Source organism: Felis catus, chromosome A3 (genome assembly GCF_018350175.1).
Source record: "Felis catus isolate Fca126 chromosome A3, F.catus_Fca126_mat1.0, whole genome shotgun sequence".
NCBI lineage: Eukaryota > Metazoa > Chordata > Mammalia > Carnivora > Felidae > Felis > Felis catus.
In genome coordinates, this window is record NC_058370.1 from 59,080,360 (window position 1) to 59,094,514 (window position 14,155).

General features: G+C 45.1%; 1 protein-coding gene across 10 annotated transcripts in view; it reads right to left on the bottom strand.

The window, feature by feature from the left end:
* Positions 1–14,155, bottom strand: part of NPAS2 (neuronal PAS domain protein 2) — a 158,969-nt gene that overhangs the window by 30,281 nt on the left and 114,533 nt on the right. For 9 of the 10 annotated variants that reach the window (XM_023251580.2, XM_023251579.2, XM_023251581.2 and 6 more), the window contains 3 exons: positions 12,084–12,204; positions 10,946–11,059; positions 88–206 (listed from right to left, as the gene is read on the bottom strand). In XM_023251580.2, the coding sequence (XP_023107348.2) occupies positions 88–206; positions 10,946–11,059; positions 12,084–12,204 (354 nt within the window). The remainder of the gene's footprint in view (positions 1–87; positions 207–10,945; positions 11,060–12,083; positions 12,205–14,155) is intronic. The other variant, XM_045054062.1, reaches the window with a different exon arrangement.

Below are 14,155 nucleotides of genomic sequence, written 5' to 3' on the forward strand. Positions count from 1 at the left end.
TCTCCCATAAAGACGGTTAGTGAGCTGTAACTAAACGTGACTCAGTTGTACTAGTTTCACACAACACGAGCTCTCCCAGGTACTTGCCTTTAAGAACTGTGGTGTTGCCAGACGAACTGTGGCGATGAAGCAGACCTCCTTTCCCAGCGGCACCCGGCAGGGCCTTGAAAGGGTGCCGTCAAAGCCATTACAAGAGGGGCTAGGCACTGGGGTGGGAGGAGACAGGCAGATGGGTTAGCCCTGTGTGGCACAGCAGCCGACCCCGACCTGGCATCACTGTCAGTCAGGGCTTCACGTACATTCACTCTCTTCATTCGTAAAACAGACACCTCCATGAGGTAGGGGCTACTATTATCCGCCCTGCACAGGAAACAGGAGGCGTGGCCTGTGAGGTAACCTGCTCACAGCCCAATAGAGTTGGAATCCAAGTACCAGCAGACTACCCTGCCTCCTGCTCCCAGTGGTCCTACAGGCACACAGACTGTTGTGCTGGGAAAAACATTTGACAAAAGGAGAAGAGAGCTTCGCTTTGCGGTATGGGCCCGCATTCTCACTTCGGGGTGTGTTCCCTAGTCAGACATGGTTTCTGATACGATGGGCCCCCAGCATTTGTTGACCCCCCCCCCCCCCCTTTCTAGCCCTGGTTCTGGCACAGCACACCTGGGATCCAAGCGCTTTCCGCCCTGAAACTCCACATCGGGAGCCAGGCTGATGCTGGGTTTGGCCAGTGCTACTGAGGAGATGGCCTCAGGATCCAGGGTGATCCCCAGGGGTACACAGTGTCCCCCACAAACTCGCTAGTTCTGTAGCTCTGCACAGGTGACAAACCTATTCATGAGTATCTCATATTCTCACAAGTCTCGGAAGGTGTGACCTTCCTCATTCTACAGATGAGGCAGCTGAGGCCCAGAAAGGTTATATGTATTAACCAAGATGGCTCAGAATCGAAATAACAGAGCAGGGACTCTAACCAGGTCTTCTGTCGCCAAGCCTAAAGTTCTTACAGGGCAGACGGGTGATTGCTCAGGGCTTGTGCCCACTACAGGGCTGAGAACAGGCCCCCGCACACCCTCCGGGGAGGTGCCAGCTGGTGCCAGCTGCCATCTTCCCCGGGAGCTACGGAGATGACTTCACAGTGACTGGGGAGAACTGCTTTACCTTTTGGGCCAGGGAACAATTCTGCTATTTCAGGTGGAGTATGCTGGGTGGGAAAAAGAACCCTGTTAAGTATGAGAAAAGTCAATGGACTATGTATATGGAATTCTTGAACTCAGCTGCACATCGGATTCCTTGGGACCTTTTACATGGCCTCCCAGATGCCCAGACGCCATTCTCAGATCAGCTGATCCAGGGACTCTGGCTGTGAAGCCCAGGCACTGGAGGTTTTAAAAGCTCCCCACACTTACTACCATGTAGTTAGGGTTTTGGATCATTATGCTAGATAATCTATACTACCTCTCTCTTTTTCAAATGTAGTTGATTATATCCTGAACTAGATCCTGAATTCTAACTACATTTCTGAACTTGTAGACTTAAACATAGTTGTGTTTTCCAATTTGAGAACATATAAAGCAACAGAAAATGAAATGCGTTCTAAAATGAAATCTGCAAGACTTTCTTTGGATTTTAGCTTTCCAATAATTTTTGTTTTATATGTTCGTAGGTTTCTAAGTGATTCTATAACGTGGTCTTCTATCCACTAACATGAATAAATTCATTTTACCAAACATATTCTCTGAATTGATTCACATAAATATTAATATAAATGTTTCCAAACATGAATATAAAGGGGCAAAGTAGAAAACAGTGGTCCCTGAGGAGTTTACAGCTGTCATTAGTTGGCTTAGTCCATTGTAGATTAATGTGGAGGGTGAGCCAAGGGACTCACTGAGGGGAGAGAAGGCAATCCCATAAGGGAAGGGTCTGCAGATGTGAACATCTGCATAATAAAAAAAGACATGAAAAAATCTCCCAGATGTGAAATACCCCCTCTGCTTGAATCTAAGAGACATCGACTGCCAAATAAAGACCTAATAAAATTCTCCCTACTCTTTCAGAAAACCTAGGACTTCGAAGCAAACTTCCAAAAGGACTTCCTGGAAATTTCTAGAGAAAGCCTCTCTCATTTGTCTCTAAACCATGCGCCTTGCTGGAATGATCCTTCTGGCTACCAAATTAATGTATTCTGTCAGTAAGTGCCTTCCTTGGTGATTTACCATGAGGAAGACAGGGAGACGGAAGGAGCGTGGGGGAGTGAAACACCAGCCCCTAATAATTTCTTCAAGGGGCAGAGACCACGGAAATTATGTGAATGTTCCGCAGAGCTTACTGCTGGCCTGGCTGCCTCCCAATGCAGTTGTGTATCACTCCTTTTATAACTTCTAAGGTTTTAAAGATGAAAATGCACCCCACAGGGGAAATTTCATTATTGCTTATAGCCTGCACTTGATAAACTAGATACTTTACAGAGGGGCCCAGAACCAAGCAAACTCCTCTTCTAAACGAGCTTTCTCCCCCAAAACCTTAAGCAGCTGAGGGCTTGATCAAAGGTGATGGTGAATCAAGGATGAAAGTTGTAACAGAGGCCAAGGGGATAACCTTGGGGGAAGTCAAGGGGAAGAAGATACTTTAAACATTTTGCCAACCGCGATTCAAATGACTTTTATTCACAGCATGAGCCTCCTCACAGATTCCAGAGTCAACACATGAGCAAACTGCTCCCTGGGACTTCAGAGTAATATTTAGCACTTAGAATAACTTCTCTGGCACTTCTTATCCCAAGGTAGTTAAAAAACATTAATTAAGGATTTAATTAGTTGTTTCAATTTAAGTAATAGAAAAAACATATCTAATTACAACTGGCTTCCTGAGCCTCTCGGAAGAATTAACCAGTTGATGCAGACGCAGCCCTATTTATCAGATCTCTGCCTGCTTTCCCACTTCTTTCTTCCACCACTACAACACGCACACACGCACAGCATTCATGCCACAGATAAAAGCAATGATTTCTTGCTACATTTTTTGCCCTGAGGGTCATCTTACTTGAAATTGATCTTACTCTTGCCCAAAGCTAAAGAGACAGGCTTCCCCGTGGTAGGAACTGGATCTAGTTCCCTGTTTCCCACACTGAGCAGGCATCTTGTACACAGCAGGCGCTCAGCATGTGTTTACTGAATGTGTCTCTGATGAGAGGACCTTCCATCTCACCCCTAAAACTACAGCTTAAGATCTAGCTGGGGAAGAGACCTTCTGATCCCAGCCTGCAACAAACACACAGGCCTCGAGACCCCACGGGGGCTCCCCTTCTGCAGCCCAGCCTGGTGCTGCTGGGGGCTGGGTTGCTGTGGGAGGGTGCCTACAGAACACGGTCCGGGGTCCCACCGGCACTTGGGCTGGCTCACTGCCCTACTGGTGCATTTACACTGGTCAGAAGGACCTGGGCAAGGTCTGCTGCAAATCAGTATATCGCAGTTGCCACTCGGTGAAAACAACACAAGTGCCCATATGGGTCTCAAGCTCGGAAACATTCAAGATGGTGCTCTGTGTTTAGCCTTCCTATTAAAACAGTCCATGGGGGTGATCAAGCCCTTCTTTGCTCCTGAACCTTTCATCACAATTTCAAATTTTAGAGACCCTGGAAGAATTCTGCCTTGGGCTTGCACTCTAGGGATTCTGAACACAAGAGAGCCCTGAGGTTCTCCAGAGAATAAGAGTGATTAAAGTCTGCCTCTCCTGGTGTCTGGGGTTGGCTTCCATCTCAAAGGTGACCTCTCACGTCAGTCATGGAAAGAAGACAAGGATGTCTGAAAGGGCAGGGAAGTCTCCAGTGGCGTGAGACATGTTTGCAAAGGGGTGGGAAAGAATGAGGAAGAAGCAGAGGTGGGGATAGTGAACATTAGCTAATAGCAAAGGAGTAGAAAGAAATGGAAAAAGATGTACCTATGGTTCCTCAGTACTGGTTCAGTCATCAGGCCTAAACAATTAAGTATTCTGATCAGAGATGGCCTGCTTATGATAAATTAGTTGCAACAGCTGTAGGAAAGCACACTAATAGTCCGCAAGGAGAGTGACAAATAGCTTTCTCAGCACTTCTTGGAACAAACAAAAATCAAAGCCGAAAGGTGTTCAGGAAGACATGAAACAATCAGTGAGGAGGCTTGCTGAGAGAAGAAAAACGTTCTCAAATCTCATTTATGATAACTGTCCAAAACGTCTGGGTTACAGTGTCAGAATGTTAAGGAAAAAGTGATTTCCTGAACATTCACGAGAAATCCTCTCCCTCTAATTAAGCACTATTTTCAGAGGCTTCCTTTCTCTCTTAACAGTACGGTATGCTTTACCCGATGTGTTCTGAATAGCCAGGTTACTTGGTTCTTAGGACAGCAGCAGCAAAATAATCCTGCCCTGGTTTCTGGCCCAGAGCACCACCTAACTAGCTGGGGTAAGGCGTGGTTCTTTGCTTTCTTTCTGCCAGTTCTGTTTGGCATAAGAATGAACGAGGCTGGAGACAGGCTGAGAGCCACACAAGAAGGCTAAGGGTTTGCAATTTGCGGGATTGAAAAAATTACTCAGATGGGAAAATATATGTCTCACTTAAATATTTCTTCTTTTCCTTGGTGTTTGTTAATAAAAATGAGTATTTGGGGGGGGGGCAGGAGGTTGTAATGGCATTGACAAGATATCCACCAGACAGTTGTTGTGGACAGGACCAGCTGATTTTCCCCCTAAGGAAAGTGGACTTCGTACAGGATGTTGCCCCCTGTCCTCCATCTGGATGTCTTGTGCACATTTTTTGTCACAATTCCTGGACAACCTCTACAGAAGTGCCCTGCTCCCAGGCTGGAACAAGCAGGAAGATGTGTTTGTGTGACCATTCCTCACTGCTCCATTTCAATATGGGCTCTAGATGCTCAAGCAAGACAATGACCTTGGGTAACGCCTTGTTCTTTATTGCATTCTTATTTCCTCCACAATCTAATCTGGCAGCAATGGCCTCTGCTGGAGAAAGATGTGGTACTTCCATGTTGGGGGGGGGGGACACTCTGCTTCTTGCTCTTGGGGGCCTGTGACAGATAGATGAGACATTCCTTCCCCGAGGCTGTCCTTCCTGTGCTAAACTCACATCTCCATTCTCAGTGAGATCTGGTGGGAGTGGATTTGTTCCCCTAACTGAGAAATCTCAATTCAGTTCAGGAAAACAAAAAACAAAACCCCTAAAGCCATAAAATGAGGCAACCTACAGAAATCCCACGGAACATACGGAATCAAGTGTTGTAAGCTAAAAAGCCTCCATTTCTGCCAGTATTTCAAATCTGGTTGTGTGGTTAGAGGCGAATAGGTAAAATGAGGGCAGGGAAACTTTTATACTCTGGTGTGTGGTTTCTGGAAAGCCCAGAGTGGAATGTTTGCTGAGGGTGACCTATTTGGAACCACACCAACAACTTTTGAAATACTGCTTTCTGGATTTCAGTCAGATGCACATTGAAATCCAAGTCTGGGGGAGGAGCAAGGGCTTAAATAGAGGATTGCCTTCTTCCTGGCATGAACTTATCTTTCAGGAACTGGAACCTGTTTACTAGGACCCCTGAAAGCAAAGACTGTTCATTACGTCTTTTAAAATCACGTGGCTGATTCCTCTCCAGTAAGAGTGGTGGGCAGGGCTGTGGGACTTGGGTGGGGGGTTGGGAGAGGTCCCAGGGGCTCCTCTATTTAACTGGACAAGGAAAAAAGATGGAAGGGTGTATTTGTTGGAGGTATTTTTAAACATCTGTTATGGGACAAACATAGCCCCGAATAAAGTAATTTCATTTCACCCCTCTTCTGGAAGTGATGTGCAGAGCAGAGGTAGACCAGGGACTGTTGCCATCAGTGGTGATTTCTGGTGCTCCTGGCCACGTGGCCAAGATCAGACAGTAGGCTTTTTATGGGAAGAGGAGGAGACATGTGGTTCCGTATTCCAGCTCAGATTCCCTCAGGAAGCTTTTCACAGACTTGGTTAGAAACTGTCCTGAAGTGAAACAGTTCTAGGAAAGCTACTTTCTTGTTCCATTTCCTGACACATACTTCTTCACGTTTATTAAAAATCTAGGTTAAAGATGTGAAGTCCCATCTTCACCTCCTCCCCACCCCAACCCCAGAACATCTGTACCAAATGATGAAGTCCGAAGGAGTGACCGAGATGTGCAAATACTGAAGCAGAGGAAAATTCCATTTGGTGGAAGTATTTAGGCGATGGTTGCTGTGTCTGTGTAGCCATGGTGCATGGAGGGGGGTACAGAGGTAAAGGGGTAAGATGGCACAATCAGCTGCTGAATCCGGAAATGTCCCACTGGAGGGTTTAATCTCATTAACAAGGGCAAAGGGGCTTTTGTGCCTCCCCACACCCCAAATTCCTAACTTGACCTACTTATACTGGTGACAGAACCAGATGAAGTTATCTGAGTTAGCAGGCAAGCAGATGAGGGTCTTCATCTATGGGATTTAAAGGTCACCAAAAGCCCTCTCTGGATCAATGTCACCTGTCTTCCATGCCCTGAAGCCTACATGTTCCCCTTTGGGCCCTTTGGCTTAAGGCCCAAGGGTACCTACAGATGTGAGTTTTGAGTCACAGCCCACACCTCTATCAGGCTCAAGTCAAATTGGTTGATCAGATGAACAAGAGGCAGGGAAGAGAGTGTGTCAGAAACACTACTGGCAGGGGTACCTGGGTGAGGGGCCTGGATAAGGACATCAGGGAGCACCCAGGGAGTCCAGGTGGGGAAGGAACTTGATGGGGGTGGGGGACACAGAATGGGGAGAGAATGGAGGCCAAAGATGACCATACACTGACCATGCACTGGTCAGTGACCTTCCAGTGCACACAATTCACAAATCACCATAAGTTATACATGTGCCAGTCTACCCAGCACATACCACAGTGGATTTAATCTTTGCATCGGATTAAAGGCCAAAGAAGTAGTGGGAACCCTCCTGGAAGCCACCCCTCCATCTCTGTGGTGGGCTTTGGGGTCAGTGAAGGAGAGCTCTATTATTGGCTCTCAGTTTTGGAAAAGCTTCATTTTCCTGTGAGTCAAAAGTCAGGTCTGAGCTGGACCTCTGTCCCCTACCACCTGTACGTCCAGGGCTAAGATCTCTGAGCCTCAGTCTAGGCCAACATACTTTTGTTGAGCCTTACTTATATACCAGGCATGGACTGCATAGGCCCAGGAAGGGGTGCAAAGAGCTCACAGATCAGTAAATGTCATCATCCTTTCCACTCCATTATTGATAAAAATGAGAGCCTCGTATTTTCCTGACAGGTATCAAAAGAGAATGTGCCAGGCAATGCTCCATAAACTCAGCAGCCCTACAGAAATGATAGGACTTTTCCTGATAACGGACCAGGGTAGGGTTTCCTACATAGTTCTTTGAAGTGCGCACAGGGATTTTATTAAAATAAAAGCAATGTTCATAGTCATTTTTCTTCTACACATATTGCTTTGAAAGGTGTGCCATGCCTGGGGACTCAGGGAAGTTGCATGGGGTGGCTTGTGTACAAACCACATTTTGTACTCTCTGTATTTGGTGCTTTGACATTTGGGGCCTTGCTGACCTTGGAGAAACTGCTGCTTTCAGGGTTGGTCAATTCCTAGAAATAGGGTACGACTCACCTTCCAGTGCACCTTTCATAGGCAAACCAATCAATCTAGAGCTCACAGCCCAACCATACCCTTTATGGGGCTCTGACACTCTGGGCTACTATTACTTGCCCTAATTACTCAGGTCCCTGAGAACTAGAGACAAACCCCTCTACCCAAGAGCCTACTAAAATTATTCAAACCCACCAAACTGAAGTCTGTTTATGCTGCCTCACTCAATCTTTTCTACAGAAACCACACTAGGAGGCTCCTGCCCACATCTCCTACTCGCCCTGCCTCTTGACCTACCCTGGTGCTTCCCCGTGTGGCCTCCACAGTGTGTTGTGCCCATTTTTAGAGAACTGTGAGCATAAACCCATTTGTTTTCAAACAAATCTTGGGTATCCTTAAAACAGCGTGGTTCATGGGTGCGGGACATCTGATGTGCATAGGGACGGACATCATGTCCCAACAGCATGCCCAGTGGCAGGGACAGGCCTGTGTGCTGCATCTACATGTTTAATTTCAACATAGATTTGCTTTGCAACATAGAAAAGCACTGGGGTTAAGGGTAGGAGTTCAGGGTTAGAATGTGCACTTCTTATTCTTATGTGCATCAGTTTCCTTCTCTGTTAAGATGCGACGATGCCAATGGTACCACTTATAAGGTTGGCGAGAGGATTCAATGATATTATCAATGCAAAGACTGGGCCCAGGACCTGGGAGTTAGGAAACACTCCTAAGGTGAGCACTCCTAAGGTGGACAAGGTAACCCATTGTCCAATGTTTATTAAGAAGTAAACCTACAAAATCAAATTTGAAGTATTTCTTACAGTATGTTAAACTCTGTTTTATAGGTAAAAAATAACTGAATGTTGGTGATTTCATAGGGTTCCATCTTAGAAATTCATTTCCCTCTGACATTTGTTGTGGTCTATTTTCACCCAAGTGAGAATGATATTTCAGGTTTTCCACAATTACATTTGGAGACTCTTGCCTCAGGAAAGCCCCCCTAACTCTGGTTTGTTCAACGGGCTCTGGAAAGACACTCTGGCACTCTTGGCTTTAAATTTTCCACTTTTCGATACTGTGTGTTTATAGCAGTAACAGTTTCCAAAAAAAAAAAGAAAAAAATCACACATAATTTCCACATATTCTTTCAGGCAAACAAACACTGTCTCAACGTGAAGTGAAAATAAAGCTTTGCTGGTTAGGAAAAAAAAAACCCAGGTATTCACAATGAAGTCTGCCTCTTTCCTTGAAACCCTTTAGAATGTGATAAGCGACAGGAAGCTTCAAAGTGATATTCAGCAGCATAGTAAGGGAGAGTTGTGGAAATGTAAATGAACAAAGGATGGGACTGCTGCTCGGCAGCCAATCACAGGTCGGTTCCTTAATTAAGCGGTGCGCCGTTGTCATGGAGACACGTGGGAGCAGCATCCCAGAATTTCCACAGTCTTGGCACTCCGGGGGGCCAGGGTGCCTTCCCCTTCCTCGCACGCAGACACATGGGATGTTCTGCTATTCCAGCAGCTGGCATGATGGCCACAGCACACATTTTAAGCAAATTGCAAACCACTGCTTATATTAATTCAAGAATAAAGCTGTAGGAAGGAGCACCATTAACGTGAGGAGTACCATTACGATTCCTATGGAATGGCATTTAGTATCACAATAGGGTAGTGTTTCTCGAAGTCCATGACCCCTTTCATCAGAGCCCCAAGGTTCTTTCCAATTGTACAATCCCAGCCCCACCCTCAGATCTCCCGAACTAGAATCTTCATTTTAACAAGGTGCCTCACCCAGTGAACTCTGCACCGGGGCTGGCATCATGCTGGGTGTTCTACCAGGCGTCTCATAGGTCAATTTCTTGAGCTAGGCAGCCCAACCAGCTACCATTTACTTGTGTGGTTCATAAAACATTCATCTCTTGAGGTTTAGGAAAGCCTTTCAGATGAGTCGGGTTAGGCATGGTCAGGCTTTGGCTTTATCCTGTTTGACCCAGATTTAGGGCCCCACTTGTGAAAGCTGACCTGTCTTCACTTCCAACCACTTAGGAACCCTGTTTGGGTAGGTTCCCAAAGGGCCCCAAGTTAGCCAAGGAGCCCATCATGCAGGCACGGACCCTGAACGTTAGGCTTGAAAATCACTTTGGCAGGACCAAAGTGTTTAGCATCTAGTTCAGGCTTTTAGACAAAGTATGTATATTTATGCAAACAACATACAACAGAGGATTGTTTGAGGCGGAAGGAAAGATCCTGGTTAGCTTCAGCATTAGGACTCGGGGCCATTATGTTGGCAGATTCTAACGGAAACTCTGGATCTAATTTGGTGGGTAAATGGACTCCATCATGGGTCCAGAGGCTGCCCAAGCAGGGGAGCCATCAACTCCCTGGTGTCTCCACCTGCCCACCCATCATTTCTGTGCCTCATCTTCCTGTCTCTTCTCCTTTGGTATTTTTCTCCTTTCCTTCCCTCTCTCTCTCTCCCATCCCTGTCAACTCTTCCTTCTGTTTTTCCCATCTTTGTGGTTTTATGAAATGTCAGATCATTCAAAGTGGTTTGTTTTGTGTTGAGGTTTGAGGAGTGAAGCAAACAAAAGGCAGGCCTTTCTGTGCTGGGCTCCACAGTGGGGCTGTGGGCTGGGGACTGTACTTCGGAATTTCTGCCACCAGGCCTGCCTTCCCATTTTTCCAGGGTCAAAAGGGAAACTGAGGGTGTCAGTCTAGTTTAGAGGTACAACCAGAGCTTGGACCATTAGTTATCTGGATAATTTCAGAGAGTAAGATTTTACACTTGGCTGATCTGCTTCATAATCCACCCAAATGTGGATTTTTCTGGCTCCTCATAAAACGGCCACTTTCCGTGCATTAGGGTCAGAGTGAGCAGAAGACCTATGTGCCAGACCCATGAGAACATGCTCACAGCAGTTCTGGAAAAAGGAGATTAAAGATGCAAAAACCAAGGTTATGGATCTTCATGTCACAGTGAAGCCCTGTTTGGCTCTGTGTAGGCTGAGCCTGTTCTTTATTAACTAGAAGCTGTTTCCCACAGTACAGAACTATTCCATCAGCCTGAAAATAAATACATGAATAAAGTGCATTTCAGTGGGACTTTGTGCACCGGCATAAACAAGTGTGGGAGTACGTTCTTCTCAAACGGGAGACAGCATTTACGAGCACAAAACGCATCTTGGGAACATGAAAATCCAAATGCAAATATGAAAAGCACGTATTCTCACTCCTCCTCCCTCAGGGATTCTTATGCCCCCGTGTGCACGTTTGCATGATAAAAGACACTGTCGCAATTATATGACAATTAAAGCTTACCATTGTTGTAAGAGCGAAAATTTCCTACAAATTTTATGTATTCATAAGTTGGAAATTCCTTTGGGTTCAAGCTGCCTCTGAGAAGATGGCAATAAAACTCTAAATCGTTGTCAGCTGGGCCGTTAAAGGAAAAAAAGAAAAAGGAACATGAATATGACACAGATTCTAGACTAAACAAGTTTATCTTTGTGTAACTCATGGGCTTTAGTCTACACACGGCCAGGACATTTCTCTCATTATGACTGACTTTTGGACACGGTTTTATAACCTTTGCAGAATAGGGGGTTTTCCCCCATAGTCTATATGGATATTTTTGCATTCTGTACTTGGGCCCAATTAGTCTTAATTTGCTCCCAGATGTCTGTGGTTGCTTATGTCGGCATTGATTAGTTCTGGTTGTTTTCATATGGTGTATTAAAATAAAGCTGCTCATATAGAGCTGCTCTCTTTAATTTAATCTTTTCACATTGCTTTGAAGTAAAATCAGATATACAACAGGACAAATTATTCATGGAAAATGGACTAAGGCTTGAACAAGCACGAGGCACTTGCGTTACCTCCATCAACGTACATGGTTCAGCAGGCACCGAGGCCGCCCTTTCCATCCAGGTTGCCAATTTTGAGAAAAACTTTAAAATTCCATAAAAACTGGAAACGTATAGAAATAACCAGATGACAGCCTCGGGAGAGAAGAATTTGGCGTTTTGACCTAATTATTCAGTTTTCAGTTGGATACTTGGTTATTATATACATCTAGCTTTACAGTGCCCTCTAAAATAAGCAAGTCGACTGTTCCCTGATTTTTTGCAGTGTTGATTACCAAAAGACTCTCATGTTAAAAAAAAAAAGAACTTGTATTACAGGCAAAATGAATTCTTATTCTTAAGCACCATGCTTTCAAATTTTCCACAGAGAAGTTAAATGTCATATGATTCTACTACATACTACTACTACATAAAACTCTAGTTTTAGCCTTAAATTTCAAATAAAATATACCTCTAAGGACTTTGGAAATACTCTGAGTCACAAGGAAAGCTGTTCTTAAAATTAGTTCTCCCTCTCTTAATTCATGCTAACCTCCTTTTCAAAGTAAAATTCTTATCTTTGTATCTTGTAAAACCAGTAAAGGTAAACTTACATTTTAAGTATTCTGGGGAGGGGGAATCTGTCACAAGCATATGGGAAGAGAGCATTTTATAAACTTCTGAATGTTCTTGTTCTGGAAGAAAATTTAACAAATTCTGATCCATGACATCTGACTGAAAAAGAAAATAAAGAACAAAGGTACACACTCAACGAAGATGAAAAACAAAAGCAAAACCAAAACCTGGACATTCAGGACCATTTAGAACTGATCTCTGAAATGAAAAGTCCAAGATCTGATTTTCCACAAAGACTCTCAATTCCATCACTCTGTAATCCTGGATTATAATCTAGAACGTGTCACTTGTTCCAATGCAAATGTGCTATGGTATTGCCCAAGGGCCCACGAGAAAAGTAAGAGTTAAATTAGACAAATATGCAGACAGTCCCACTCTTCCTGGAGGAGCCCCACTTACCAGCACTCCTGTGTTCTGGCTGGGGCCCCCGTGTGAGCCCTGTCACTCGTGTGAAGGGTTGTAAAGAATGTGTGGGGTTCCTTTTCTGACCCCCATTTCCGAATGACTGTTTACTTCTTAAGATCCCTCCAATCGAAGGAACTGCACTTTTTTTCTGAGTGCTTGGGCACCGCACATACAAAATGAATAAGATGTAGAATCTAGATATAGCATTGTCCAATACAACTGTCTGTGAAGATGGAAATGGTCTATAATGTGCACTGTCCCTTACAAGAGCCACCAGCTACGTGGCTATGAACACTGAAATGTGGCTGGTAGGACTGAAGACTGAATTTTTAATTGTATTTAATTTTAATGATTTTAATTGGAATTTAAATAGCCACATGTGGCTAGTGGTTCCCATAGTGGCTAGTGCAGGTGGAAGCTCACAGAGGAGAAAGAGAGAGAAGACAGGCACATCTCTTGCTGCCTTAGTCTCCCTCGATAAACTCATGCTTTCATACATTTTTGAAACACAAACTGCAAACACTCTTAAATTTGTATATCCAGGCAACTCTCTGTTGTGTGCCCCCTGAGAACCTGAGATTCACATGCATCCCTAATGTCCTTATTCTTTTGCGCCCATATCCCCTCTTTCCTCGAGCTCAATGTCCCAATGCCTGGTATTGCCAATTGGTCACTTGCCCATCCCAGACACCTTGGTGGCATTCTCAACGTCTCCCCTTCTCACCCTCATCTTCACATCCAAATGATGTTCAAGTGCTGTGAGACGTTCCTCCCTCAGATTCTCTCAGATCTCCTCACTTCTCTATTTCCATGGCCTCAACCCCCAGTCTAGATCACCATCATCTCTTATCTGGGGAATGAACTGACCAAACTGGTCTTCCCACATTAACTTTTGTTCCTGTCCAACTTATTCTCCATCAGCAGCCAGAAGGAGCCTTGTATCATCAGATCAGGTCACCCCCTTGCTTAAATCTATCTAGCGGCAGGGCACCTGGCTGGCTCAAGCCGTACAGCATGTGACTCTTGATCTCAGGGCTGTGAGTTTGAGCCCCATGTTGGGTGCAGAGCTTACTTAAAGACAAAACAAAACAATACAAAACAAATCAAATACTGTCAGTCAGCTTCCAAATGCTCCCATGACAAAGTCTGAACCTCCCCATTCACTTCTGAGGCTGCGTATTACCCACCCTCTAAACTTCCTTCTTTCCAGTCTACCAGGTTTGCTCTTTCCCACGCTGCACTCTGAGGCTGGGACATCGTGCACTGCTCCTTTTGTCTGGCTAACTTTTGTGCATCCTTTAGGTCCCTGCTTTGAAGGTACTGCTTCTGAGAATGCATGCATAAATGCCACCCTGACTGCTGTGGCTCTGGCCTCTGAAGCCCCTTACTATGCGCCATATTGAAACTGCTGGTGAAGGGCAAGTCTGCCTAGACCACACTGGCCTGTGTCACGACAAGGTAGGGAGAACCCTAGAGGTTGGGACTGAAAGCTGGCGCTACCCCCTCAGGGCTGCGCTTTGCTCAACCAAAAGAGAAGGAAGCCAGGAGCTACTGGTCAAAGGGCACAGAGCAATCACTCAATGGATGCTCAGTGTGATTAGGTGTTTAATAACTCTTTAAGAAAGTTCTTGAAGTTTTCTTGTTC